Source organism: Staurois parvus, unplaced genomic scaffold (genome assembly GCF_062004578.1).
Source record: "Staurois parvus isolate SC_StPar_1 unplaced genomic scaffold, SC_StPar_1.0 ptg000017l, whole genome shotgun sequence".
Classification (NCBI taxonomy): Eukaryota; Metazoa; Chordata; class Amphibia; order Anura; family Ranidae; genus Staurois; species Staurois parvus.
In genome coordinates this window covers 22622345-22636714 of record NW_028317813.1, presented here as the reverse complement: position 1 = coordinate 22636714, position 14370 = coordinate 22622345, and the positions used below count along the sequence as shown (strand labels likewise).

The following is a 14370-nucleotide window of genomic DNA, read 5'->3' as shown; positions in this document are numbered from 1 at the left end:
AAGGACATCTTTCTGTTTTGCTTGTTGGTCTCCCAGTGCATTCTGGGATATATATATACCTCCAAAGTGAAGCTAAAGCTGAATAAAAGCCTCTCAAAAGCTGCAGGTGCTGTTAGTAAGCTTTGTCATAGACAGTAGGTGCCCATGTTATGCTATAAGCTGTTGTATGAGAAACATCAAGGTTGCCATTGCTGAGCATTGCATTTGGGGAAAAAAAAAACTTGCTTAGCTATCTGCTCAGTTGGATCCAGTCCATTTGTAACTGTAAATAACAGCTAATTTCAGCTCCTATTGAAAACATTGCTGGAAACTGTAGTTCACAGAACCTGTGCATGTACTTATGGTGAATTCATGCTGCACAAATTCACTACTCATACTAGGCTAGGAGATTTGTATAGATAGTACTATCTAGTACTGGCCAGCTGATCTGGACGGATGTGGGGGCACATGAAGTCTACTCATGGCTAATTCGCTATAAACCATGTTTGTGATTTATTTTTGTTTTTTTAAACCTGAGAAACCTGTTAAGAGTAATGCTGCAGAACTGATAAGCAAGTCGGTTTTGAGCTGGTGAAAAGCTTCTGAACCTTTTAGGAAACTGATCTAAAAATATCTGTACAGTTGATTGGAAAAGTTTTGCTCAGCACAATATTCTCTGCATGTGATCTATTATTTATAAAGCTCTTGGTCTGCTTTTTTATCTAAAACCCTACCTCAATAAAAATGTATTTCGTTTTGGAAGAAGGGTTAGAATTAGATAGGCTGGGTTTTTATTTTTGTCTGCGACCCTCCTTAGGGAGGGTTTTTTTTTTGTTTTTTGTTTTTTTTTTTTTGTTTTCTTGTTTTTTACCTTGACTTCTTTTGCTGTGATACCAGAGCAAGAAATGATAGAAACAAGTACCAACTAGAAGAAATTATTATCTATCAGTGTTTACCTTGGTGATCACATGGATAGTTTCGCTGGAAAGATCTTTCTTCTTTTTTGGGGTCCAAGTCTTCACAGTGGCATGTTCACACTGTCTGTATTCAGCCACCTTATTACTGGTTACCCTCTTCTTTTCCCTTTAACTTTTCTAATTAGACATACATAGCAATAAAACTGTCTGTTACTCTTTCCTCACTTGATAAAATAACTTTATTTGCTGTCTGTATCCCCATTGGAAAGATTTCCCATCATATCATGTCTTTGTGACTCCTTATTACTGGGGCCGCATGTGAGGGGAAATATTTGTGTTAGGGACAAAGCAATAAAATATGACAGTTTATTATTCGCCAGCTGTGGTCAGTGTAACAAATAAAAAAACAAAAACCTGGTTTTGGCTGGAGCTGCCCTTATTTGGTATTTTGCTTATGAGCCAGCTTTAAATAACTTTATTATTAGTTTGATACTAATGCTTCTGGGGTTCATATGTAACAAAGTTTAAAGTGGTTATAAAGACTCAAGGGTTTTTACCTTCATGCGCAGAATGCATGAAGGTAGTAAAAAAACCTTGTGTGCAGCAGGCCATTGGCTCCTGCTACTGTCAATGATGGCCTGTGAGCCAGTGAGGAGAGAGTGATGGTGGAGCTGAGCCACGCTCTGTTTGAATGGACAGACAGAGCAGCAACTCAGGAGCATAGTTGCTTGCTATGGAGGCACTTGGCAGGAGTGAGGGGCCAGGAGAGCTGGTGGGAAAGCAGACAAGAGGAAAGTCAGGGCTGCTCTGTGTAAAACCACTGCACAGAACAGGTAAGTATGCCATGTATGTTTATTTATTTAAAATAATAAATCAGCCTTTAATATCACTTTAACATTTAGAAAATCTGAAGAGGCCAGCTGCAATGGTGATGATTTTTTTTTTGGGATCTTATTGTAAAGGTAACACATGCAAGATAGTTGTGCATTTGTCTTAGATCGCTGCTCTTCTGCCAAGGAAGAAAAGTACTGGAGTGTGTTCACACTAGTCCCTCTGCATTTCTTGGAGTACATACAGTTGTGCTCAAAAGTTTGCATACCCTTTGAGAACTGGTAATATGCAGTATGTGCCATTTTTGAAGAAAACATGAGTGAGCAGGCAAAACACATTTCTTTTATTTTCTATGGAAAACAAATGAAATGACCCCTATTCAAAGGTCTGCATGTCCTTAGTTCTTAATGCTGTGTATTTGTCCCCTTTTTAGCATCAATGACTGTGCAGTCTGTTGTAATAGTTGTCTATGAGGCCCTTAATTCTTGCAACTGGCATAGCTGCCCATTCATCTTGACAAAATGCCTCCAGGTTATGCAAAGTCTTTGCATGAACAGCATGTTTGAGATCTCCCCAGAGTGGCTCGATGATATTAAGATCAGGAGACTGATGGCCACTCTAGAACCTTTCTGCTGTAAACTCTGAAAGGTCAACTTGCTGGAAAGCCCAAGAGCATCCCATGTGCAGATTTCATGCAGAAGAATGCAAATGGTCTGCCAGTATTTTCTGATAACATGCTGCATTTACCTTACCATCCATTTTCACAAAATCCCCCATGCCTTTAGCACTCACACCCCTCAAAAAATCAGTGAGCCACCACCATGCTTCACAGTGGGGATGGTATTCTTGTCACTATAGCCCTTGTTGACCCCTCTCCAAACATAGCACTTATGGTTGTGACCATGAAGCTCTATTTTGGTCTCATCACTCCAGATTACAGTGTGCCAGAAGCTTTAAGGCGTGCCCAGCTGTTGTCGGGTGTATTGTAAATGGGCTTTGTGGCATTAGTGCAGTAAAAGCTTCTTTTTGACAACGCGACCATGCAGCTACCTTTTTTTTTGTTCAAGTATTGGTGTTTTTGTTTCAAGGAGCAAAATGCACCAACTTTTTCCAGAGCAGCCTGTATTCCTCCTGAGGATACCTGGGGTTTTTTCTCCGTATCCCAAGCAATTCTTCTGGCAGTTGTAGCTGCAGTCTTTCTTGGTCTACCGGATCTTGGCTTGGTATTGAGAGCCCTGAATTTTCCACTTCTTAAGTGGTTGAACTGTATTGACTGGGATATTCAAGGCTTGGGATATCTTTTTATAACCTTTTCCATCTTTATAAACTTCCATTACCTTGTTATACAGGTCTTTTGACAGTTCTTTTCTGCTCCCCATAACTCAGGGGAGAGCACATGAGAGCTAACAAAGTCATTGACTGTATATACACAAACAACTAATTGCAATTTAAAAAGCCACAGATGTGGGGTATTCACTTTTAATTGCCATATTAACCTGTGTTACCTTTTGTATGGCCACGCATTCCAGGGTATGTAAAATTCTTATCAGAGCTATTTGGGAGATATCTGTTATTATGAAGGAGCCAAACAACTATGTGATAATAAATGGCTTCATATGATCACTACCGTTTTTTGAATAAGTTTTTTTTTTTTTTTTTTTTATTGTTTTTGGGTTGTTTTTTTTTTGTTTGTTTTTGCTTGATCAGTCATATTTTCAATATAAATGCCAGAATTGCACAATTTCTGCCAGGGTATGAAAAGGTTTGAGCATAACTGTATTGTGTCTGGTCCTGTTCTCTGAGGCCTGGGTGTAAAACTATGTTTTGCAGCTTTCATAGTGACACTAGTATTCTGTCCTGTTTAAAGGCTCTTTAGAGGATGGACAGGACATATTCTGGATTCAGTGCTTGTCCTCAGCTGTCCTATTTCATAAAGTATTCCTGCTAGGCTTGTTGGAATATATGCCGGTGCCTGAATTCTGTCACCGTGGGACAAATAGGTCCAGTCTCTGGAGTCTGGACAGACAAGTTTGTCTGTTACCAAGGGTTAGGTGGTCCCTGGCCTGGTTGCTTAGGAATCCAATTCTGTATTTGGGGAAGTCCATCCATCCCATCTTTGCAGGGTCCTTACGATGGACCCCAGCCCAATAGACTAGGAAGGAGTTAAGGGATTTGGCTGTCCTCAGTGTTCTGCCACAGCAAGAGAGGTAGATTGGATCCTGTCTTGGTCAGAACTTTCTGTTTTTAGCCTTCCATACATTCCAGGCAATGTACAGCCTTCAGTACATTCCAAACAAAGACAATGGGCAGGCAGACTTTTTTTTTTTTTTTTTAGGGTGGGCAACAGGCTGTATAATCTATATTCAGTAGTCACCCTAGTCTTGCCACTGAGCATGTGCAGACCTTTAACTACATGCTGGGTCAGCTACGATGGCATCTTTCTGGACCAGGGTGGCCAGTAAGTTAAACTTCTCACCAGGCATATGTGACCAGGTGCCTGTAGTCTGTGTCAGTGTTGCCCTAGTCAACAGTCCCCCTACCTCAGTGAGAGAGAGGGCTGTCTTGGGAGCAACACCCAAAATTTACACTGAGTTGGTAAATAGCTCCCCCCTTCCTCCTTTGGACGGGGTGTGGTGCGCGGATACTCTCTGGGGTGTTTTGGCCTTGTAAGGTCTCCTCCACCCTCCAGGCCACGATTGTCCATGCCCCCCTTTCCCCACATTCCCTGTGGGTTTTATTTTTGGATGGTTGTCTGTCGGCTTCTGATTTGCCCCTTACACCTCATTGAGGCATTGCTTTGGGATGTCCTTACAGTAAAGAATGAAGAGAAACTGTGTCTGTCAATGAACGTAAGAGAAAACAGTATTTTTACTACCCTAAAGTACCTTTTTCTCTGAGTTCCTTGACAGACATAGCACTCACCACCCTTGGTCCTTTTTTTTGTTTTTTCCTTTTGTACTGCTTTATGACTATATGGCTTGCCAATAATAGAGAGGGGGTTTATACCAGCTAGGACTGCCCATAAGCGGTGCTGTGTTTTTTCTGCTTCGTATCTTACTCCTAAGAGTGAGGAGACTCTGCTCCGTCAATTAGTTCAAAGAAAGGGATTTTATGGTATCTAACAAAAATGTGTTTTTTTTTTTTTTTGAGTGGCATCATCAGAGTGCGACCTTGTTCTAGCAAAACAGTAGCTTTTATGGTTCTGTGGGATTCATACACCCTAATCTGTGCCTTTCCTCCCGTGAAACTACTTCTGTGCTTTGCATGATCAAGGAGGGAATTGCTGTGGTGCTTATTGCCCTCCACTTGTCCAGGAAGATGTAGAATGCCAACCTGTTAAGACTCCTGGTGGATGCTGCATGCGCTTTGCCAGGCCATTGGGGACATTATGCCACACTTCCTAGACATTGCGCAGCACCCTACTTCCACTATATTGGGTGAATATTCATATTGTTTCCACACCAGCCATACATTAAGGGAGGCATTTAGTCCGCATGCTGGCGGTGAACATTCCCTACACAATGCTGGCAGGGCCCTGCCATTCCAACTACGGATGTCATATGGAGAAGTCACTATTTAAGTTTTTTCCCAAAGTTCCATTTTTCGCAATGTGTCACATCTGGACACTGGTTTCAGCCCATTAGTCACTATCTATCTAGGTTCTCTTGAGAAGGCCAAAATATTTGTCGGAGGACAGTGTTTTTCATATATAACAGGGCAGCACAGTGGCTAAATGGTAACCACTTCCGCCTGGCAGTACTAGGGTCAATTGTTCGAATCCCAGCCACGGCACCTCCTGCCTGGAGTTTGCATGTTCTCCCTGTGTGGGTTTCCTCTGGGTGCTCCGGTTTCCTCCCACACACCAAAGACACGCTGCTAGGTTTTAATTGGCTACTGTCTAAATTGTCCCTAGTATGTATGTGTATTTGTATGTATGAATGTAAGCTAGGGACGTTAGATTGTATGTCCCTTGAGGGTGATTGACTGATGGGAATGTACAATATATATGTAAAGCGCTGCGTAAATTGACGGTGTGATGTCCTTCTTTTATAATTTTTTGTTTTAGGTTTATTCTTTTGGTGTGGTCTTATCTTGTGGTGATGGTTAACTGTGGTATTTACCTAAATGTCTAAATATGTGCAAAATTTGCAATAAAGCATAATTTTTTGATAAATCTTTGGATATCACCTTCTGTAACCGTTTTTTCTTGTGAATTCTTTTTTCACCTCCCCCCCCCCCCCCCCCCCTCTGTCTGTTTTTGGTTACTTGGCAGAAAAAATACGTCCCCTGTTGTTCTAGATGTAGAATGCCAACCTGTAAGACTCCTGGTGGATGCTTCATGCGCTTTGCCAGGCCATTAGGATCAGTTCTCAATCTTATTTCAGTCATTGGCGTTAATGGCATGGCTGTTGAAGCCTAAATTCTGGGAGATGTCGCATCTGTTGAGTCTGCTGTTCCTATGATGCTAAAATGTTGGAAGTCTATTTTTTGCAAGGTCTATCATCGAGCATAGAAGGTATACTTCACCTGGTGTGCGTTTGAGCTTTTCACCCAGGAGTTTCCTCCAGCCACGTCTAGACCAGCATCTGGTGCTCCTCAAAGGTCAGGTTTCCCTACCTATTCTGGCCATTGGCCTCTCACTGCTTGCGTAGGGCAGAATGTAGATTATGCAATTTTCTTTCCTTTTAACCACGGGTTGCAAGAAAGAAAATTTGCTCACTTTCCCCATCAGTACAGTCAGTGTTGATGGGGGAATCCTGGGAAAACTCTGCTGGGTTTGATTATTGCTAGTGGCTATAGCTGGTGGCAGAAATCGCTTGCTAAAAATCAGACATGCTAGTTGTACCAAAGTCAATCCGATCAGCCTGCCCATAGATGGATCGAATCTCGGTCAGTCCATGCTGAACTGGCAGAGATTCAATCCATCTATGGGCAGCTTAAGACTTTGGAACAGGAGGTCTCCCATGTTGCTCTCCCTGCGTATCTGTGACCCCATTGGATTTGAATCTGGATGTCTCTGTGCTTTAGAAACCACCGTTCTAATCCATTAGAGGCATTCCTCTCTCTACCCTGACCCACAAGGTGGTTTTCTTGTAGCCGTTACCTCTGTGAGCCAAGTGTGTGAACTGGTGGCCCTATCCTGCAAGTAACCCTTTCTGATATTTAGGCCCTTCCATCTTGCCTAAGGTAGTTTCTGTTTTTCACTCCATTTAGGACGTTATTATTCTGTCCCTCTGTCTAACTACACCTTGCCAAAAGGAAATTTCCTTCCACTGTCTGGCGATAGTTTGGTTTGTAGTATCTTTCAGCTATTTCTTTTTATTCCTGAAAATGCAGAAGAATATAGCCTGCATAAAAGAACAGCTGTCACTGAAATGCACATGGTGCCTTAGGAGTCATTAGATGACACAAGGCACGCTGGTTGCAAATGGAGGCATGGACACACTTGGAGTCACTTGATGAGGGAGCTCAGGGGTGCTTCCGAGTCATGGGGCACACTAGATGACACAGGATGCTCTGGAATGCAGTTGAGGCCATGGGGTGCACTAGAGGTACTTGCTGACACAGGTTGCTCTGGAGTGGCACTTGGAGTTATAGGACACACTGGAGTCAGAGGAAACGGGATGCTCTAGGATATGCTTGGGAATGTTGGGTAACTAGAGTCACTAGATTGATGTAAGATGTTCTGGGGGTCACTAGCAGGGCACACAGGAGTGCACTGGAGTCACTAAATGACAAAAGGAGGTTCTGGGTGCATTGGAGTCATGGGAGCACAGGGGTGCTCTGAGGTGTACATGGAGTCGAGAGATTTACTGGAGTCACTAGATGACACAGGATGTTCTGAGATGGACTTGAGTTCTCAGAGCACATTGGAGTCACTAGATGTCATGCTCAAGGGTGCACTGGAGGCATGGGCGAAATGAGTGATCCCCGTATCACTGGAGACCCAGAAGCTGGAACAGAGTACAGAGGAAATGATGGGACTTGGCTTAAAGGGTAGTGTCACGTTGCTTGAAGACAGCTGCATGTCACTTCACAGGTTATGGCAGCACCTACCAGGAGAGCGGTCTCCTGATTGGCCATGGCTCTGAACAGGGGAGCTGTCTCCTGATTGGTTGTGGAACTGATTGGGATAGCTGTTTCCTGTTAGGCCTTGGCACTGATCTGGAGACCTGTCTCCTCATTGGCTGTGGCTCTGATCAGGGGAGCAGTCTCCTCTCCTGGTTGACCATGGCACCAGTGCTCCAGGTGAAATCCAGAAGTACCAGTGGTTGCATGCTGGAGAGGAGACCCTTGTGCTTGATGCCAGGAGAGGCAGTCATTTCAGATAGACCATGTCAGGATGTGGTGGCTTAGGCAGATCATCCAAGTTTATGATCTCAAGGATTGGATTCCATTCTTTGCTTTCAAGGTGCACTCTGATGCCAAGAAGTATCAACATCTAGTACCAACAAACTACTGTTTCCCAGATTTGCAAGGCTGCTTCCTGGATTCCTGTTCACACATTCTCGAAGTTCTACCAGGGAGATGGTCCAGTCTGATCTGACTACCAGCTTTGGGCGTGAGGTCCTTTTAGTCCCCATTTTCTTTCTGTTTTTTTTTTTTTTTTTTCTTGGGCTTCTAACAATTGTTTTGCTCTGTTGTCCACCCCTCAGTTGAACTTCTTTTGAAATCCTGAAGATTAAAGGTTTTGTCCCTCAAAGGACAAGAAAGTAAATAGGAATTTCGTATATGTAAAATCCTTTTCTTTTGACTCCATTGAGAGACACAGGTCTAGCCTCTCTATATTTAAAACAATGCTTTCGGTATTGCTTTGTTTAAAAACCGAGGCATGCTGGTAGTAGGAGGGGTACCCTGGGCTGGTCTACAGTTTGTTTGTTTTTTATTTTATTTGTTTATTACAGGTACTTATATAGTGCCGTCAATTTATGCAGCGCTTTACATATACAGTTAGGTCCATATATATTTGGACACAGGCACAATATTAGATTTTTCAGGTATTTACCAAAACCTATTCAAGCTATAGTTATATGATGGATATGGGCTGAAAGTGCGCACTCTCAGATTTAATTGGAGTGTATGTACATGCAAACTGGAGGAAGGGTTTAGGAATTACAGCTCTTAAGAGTAGCCATCCCCCCTTTTTCAAGGGACCAAAAGTAATTGGACAGTTGAATCAAAAGGTGTTTCATGGCCAGGTGTGGGCTACTCCTTCGTTATTTCTTCATCAATTAAGCAGGTAAAGGTTCTGGATTTGATGCGAAGTGTGGTATTTGCATTTGGAATCTATTGCTGTGAATCTACATTATGCGTTCAAAGGAGCTGTCCATGCAAGTGAAACAGGCCATTGTAAGGCGTCAAAAATCAAACAAATCCATCAGAGAGATAGCAGCAACATTAGGAGTGGCCAAATCAACAGTTTGGTTCTTTCTAAGGAAAGAAGAACGCACTGGTGAGCTCAGCAACATAAAAAGGCATGGACGTCCATGGGAGACAACCATGGTGGATGATCGCAGGATCGTCTCTATGGTAAAGAAAAACCCATTCAGAACATCCAGACAAGTAAGGGACACTCTCCAGGAGGTGGGCGTATCATTGTCAAAGTCTACAATCAAGAGAAGACTTCACAAGAGCAAATACAGAGGATTCACCGCAAGGTGCAAACCATACATAAGTCTGAAGAATAGAAAAGCCAGATTAGACTTTGCCAAAAAACATCTAAAAAGCCAGACCGGTTCTGGAAAAGCATTCTTTGGATGGATGAAACTAAGATTTAATCTGTACCAGAATGATGGGAAGAAGGCTTGGAACAGCTCATGAGCCAAAGCACACAACGTCATCTGTAAAACATTGTGGGAGGCAGTGTGATGGAATGAGCATGCATGGCTTCCAGTGACACTGGGTTGTTAGTGTTTATTGATGTGAGAAGAAGCCGGATGAATTCTGCAGTGTTTAGAGAGATACTGTCAGCCCAGATTCAGCCAAATGCAAAAAAGGTAATTGGACAGTGCTTCACAGTACAGATGGACAATGATCCAAAACACACTTCAAAAGCAACCCATGAGCTCTTGAAGAAAAAGAAGTGGAATATTTTGCAATGGTCGAGTCAATCACCTGATCTCAACTCCGCTGAGCATGCATTTCACTTGCTGAAGGCAAAACTAAAGGCAGAAAGACCCACAAAGAACAACTGAAGACAGCTGCAGTTAAAGCCTGGCAAAGCATCAGAAAGGAGGAAACCCAGTCTTCGGTAATGTCCATGGGTTTCATGGGTTCCAGATTTCAGGCAGTCATTGCCAGTAAAGGATTATCAAACAAAATATTACAAATTAACATTTTATTTTTGATTATATTCAACTGTCCAATTACTTTTGGTCCCTTGAAAAAGGGGGGATGGCTACTCCTTAAGAGCTGTAGTTCCTAAACCCTTCCTCCAATTTGGATGTACATACACTCAAATTAAACCTGAGAGTGCAATTTCAGCTCATATCCATTATATAACTATAGCTTGAATATGTTTTGGTAAATACCTGAATAGAACTAAAATTGTGCCTGTGTCCAAATATATATGGACCTAACTGTATATTGTACATTCACTAAAGTCCCTAACCCTCAAGGGGCTTACAATCTAAGGTCCCTAACTCACATTCATCCATACATATACTAGGGCAAATTTAGACAGGATCCAATTAACTTACCAGCATGTGTTTGTAGTGTGGGAGGAAACTGGAGTACCCGGGGGAAACCCACTCAGGCACAAGGAGAACATGCAGACTCCAGGCAGGTGGTGCCGTGAATGGGATTCGAACTAGCGACCCTAGTACTGCCAAGCAGAAGTTCTAACCATTTAGCCACTGTGCTGCCCAATTTACCATTGTCCAATCCTCCCATAAGTGACAGTATAACCGGAAGTTAGACTTCCTGTGTCCCTCAGTGGACTCAAAGATAAGTACAAAAATCCTTGTTTCTACCCCAATTATTTATTTTTCTAAGTGTTCCTTCCTCCAGTTTCCACATTTTTTTCTTTATTTTCTTGTAAGTATAGCAATGCAACTGTGAAAATGATAGAACTTTTAGTCATCAGGTTGCTACAAAGTCTAGAAAATAACCAACTAAACACCACAAAGATACCATTATACTTATTTATAAGGTAACTGGACTAACTGGTTGTAAAGGCCGAAGGTTTCTTTTTTTTCTTTCATGCATTCTATGTATGAAGGTAAAAAACTGTGTGCTGCTCCTCCCAGAGCTCCCTCTAATACCCACCTGAGCCTGATCTCAGTACAGCGCTGTGCGCAGGAGCCTAGACTCTCCCGGGTCGTCTCCTCCTCAAGTGGCTTATTCTGGGTTTACTCAGCGAGGGAAGGGGCCAGGAACGTGGGCAGGCTACCTGAGCAAAGGAGGATTGGGGCTGCTCTATGCAAAACCATTGCACAGTACAGGTAATATATGTTTGTTTTTTTAATAAACCCTAGCCTTTAATATCACTTTGCTTTTAGTAAATTCACTTTGTATTGCTAAAATAGACATATTTTGTTACTATATTCATAGGGATCAATCTTGATTGTCTCTGTCCACATACATAAAGATGTACTGCTAAACAGGATGCATTTCTAGCAATTCCTCTCAATATATATATTTCAAGGTTTATAGTGGAAGTTTTTTAATTTCTAAATGGTGACACTAATCACCAGGGCTGTGGAGTCAGAGGAAATTTTGGGTTCCTGGAGTCGGAGTCGGCAAACAATGCTCCGACTCCGATTAAATTTAGATTGGAATTAAAAAAAAAAAAGCAAGTTTAAATGTCCCAATTCACAAAAAGTTATAATGAATGACTTCTCTACTGTAAGAATAAAGACCAATGCATGCAGTGCCTCACGTAACCGCAAAACGAACATGTTAAGTGACCGTGAAGAAGCATGCTTTTCATGTGCTTCACTATATGGCACGCAACGCACAATTAGAAGCGGCAATACTTATACTTTCCATAGTGTTGTGTTCTGCTGTTACAGGGAACGCAGCGCCCATGGGTAACCTAGGGATTAAGTAAATATATTTTTTGCTAGAGACCCTTGTATAGAGACCCTTGTATAAGTGAAGGGAATGGAGGGTCAATAGTTCAAGACTGAAGCTGTAAACCATTGGAAAAACTGCTGTCCATTTAGCGAAGACTATAAAAACTTAAACTCCGATTGTTAGCTTAAACTTTAAACATGACTATGGGATTCGACTAGGGAAATCATGTTTTATAATAAATGCCCCTTCCTGGATCCTCCCACTAAGCGTTACAGAACCAGTAAATGTCCAAATAAAAAAATTCCAACAGGAGTTTTATAAAGCACTAGAAGTTGAAAAGTATGATCGCTCATCAAAACTTACTGTTGAAGAAGCCATCCTTGTTTATCCAGAGATCGTTAGTGATGTGGCCAGAATAGTTACTGCAATGCCACCCACCCAAGTCAGTGTTGAAAGATTATTTTCAGCCCTAAAAATAATAAAGTCTGACTTAAGAGCCTCTATGAAAGAGGATCTGGCAGAGGCAATTCTCTTCCTTAGAACTCTACATTGAATTGATTTGCATTTGCTAAGCCTATAACTACATTTCAAGATTAATATAAACCATTTCTAGGTTTTACAGATTTTGTTTTTGGTTCATATAGATAAGCTTTGTTTTTGTTCTAAAACAACCAAATAATGTGGTTTGTATTTTTGGTCTGGTAAAGTTCCTGTTCCTGATGTTTATGCCTGCTGCTACTATCCAGCCACTTGATTGATTAATAAAAAAAAATTAATAAAACTTTGTTTTCGTTGTTTGTCTTTTGCTTAAACTGTTCAATACAGTAGACTGTTGGCTTCCCAGCCAGTAGTCCTGTGGTAATGACATGTATGTTGCCTTTCTTTCCTTCAAGGAATGTATAAAATACATTCGCATATTAATACAGAGGAGTCGGGGAGTCTGAGTCGGAAGTACAAAAACCTGAGGAGTCGGAGTTGGAACATGTATCTACCGACTCCACAGCCCTGCAAATCACGCTAAAGTACACTTAGGTGTCCTTTTATCATGCAGCGGTAAATGACCGCTGCTCGTTTCTCTGGCATTCTCAGAGGAGAGAGTTCTCCTCTGAATGCCTTTTTATGAAGCGGTGTAGATCACTTCTCCGAATGAAGAGAGAAGCGATCTACAAACGCTTTGAATGCTGGAAAACTGCTGCTTTTACTATAATCTGGCGAGATTACAGTAAGAGATCACTCAAACACCATTTACTAAGCAGCGGTTCCTCCGATTCTCCAGCTCAGATCGCCAGTGAAGGGCTGACATCGCTCCTTCATACATTTCCTAAACCACTAACGATTGGAGATCAGCAACGATCCCTAGGATCACCACTGATCTTTTTCATAAAAGGACACCTTAGCTAGTTTTTTTGGGGGTAATTCATTCAGTTCATCTTCTGCATTGTGTGTGTGTGTGTGATATTTCACTGTGCTTTGGTAAACGGTTACAATAGTGTAAATGCTGATGAAGTCATCGCTTTTTTTTTCTTCTATGCAGGTCCAAAAGGCCATGAAGGAGAATTTAGCTACAGTGGAGGACAACTTCTCCAGTATCGATTCCAGAATAAAGAAACTGAGCAAATGAGCAACAACTGATCTTAAAAGGCCCATTCCTTTCAACATCAAAAACGAGTTCCTGCAAACGCTGCACTATGAAATTTGCTCCAAATCCCCCTAGCCTATAAGGAAGGTTTTACCATTGTGTATATATAAATCTATATCTATAGTCTTGTTGGCCTCCAGTTTTCCCCCTTCTTCTGCTCTTTCCCAGAGTATGCTTCCTGCTCCTCCTCTGTCCCCACCCATGCACGGGACCCTTATGTGCCTATCGGATCAGGTGCTCTTATCATAGTTCCAGTGCCCCGGAACTAAAGGATTCTTCAAGGTGTTGCGTTTGCATGTTGGCACTTACCATACGGACAGGGAGAATGTGGGGATGAATTTTCTTAGGCCTTTTATTTATATCTATATGTATTAATGTTAAACCCTCCAGTGCAGAATGTCCTTCAGTGTTATCTGAACAGAACACTGAGAATAATATAACAGCTTTGCTGGCTTGAGGGAAATTGTTCTACACTAACAGTCTTCTCTGAAAATAAACATGAAGTAAATTATAAAGAAAATTGTACTGAAGCTTTATGGTGTCTTGCTGCTTTTTCTTACATACAATTCTTTCTTATGTGATCGCCTTGTTATAGGTGATCGGTTTATTCTAATCCTGAAGGCACTATTGCAAGGCTGCCCCTGATCATTCTGAAAATACTATAACACCACTGCTGCCAGGCTGCTCTTTTTAAGCTGTTAAATTACATGGAAATCTTATGCCTTAATCATACAGTACAGGACACAGGCATGTAATTCATACACCATAGGTATAGGCTCGTATCTTCAGGTGAATGGACATTGGTAAACCTTTGAGGACACGCACCTTCGGGGTGCCTCCCCTATAATTCTACCTTATGCTGTGAGTCCTCCGTTTTTCACTAGTGTCTGTAGGTGATGGACCTTTCCTTCCCTGAGAGTTTTCTTAGAATGCAGCAAGGCTGATTGAAGAATTCTTAATACCTACACAGAAGCAGTCTATCTGGAT

At 41.9% G+C, this 14370-nt stretch overlaps 1 protein-coding gene across 2 annotated transcripts in view; it reads left to right on the top strand.

The window, feature by feature from the left end:
* DCTN2 (dynactin subunit 2) overlaps positions 1-13913 on the top strand; it is a 57192-nt gene extending 43279 nt beyond the window's left edge. For both annotated transcript variants that reach the window (XM_089681340.1, XM_089681350.1), the window contains one exon: positions 13279-13913. In XM_089681340.1, the coding sequence (XP_089537466.1) occupies positions 13279-13365 (87 nt within the window). In that variant the 3' untranslated portion in view covers positions 13366-13913. The remainder of the gene's footprint in view (positions 1-13278) is intronic.
* Positions 13914-14370: the final 457 nt, after the last annotated feature.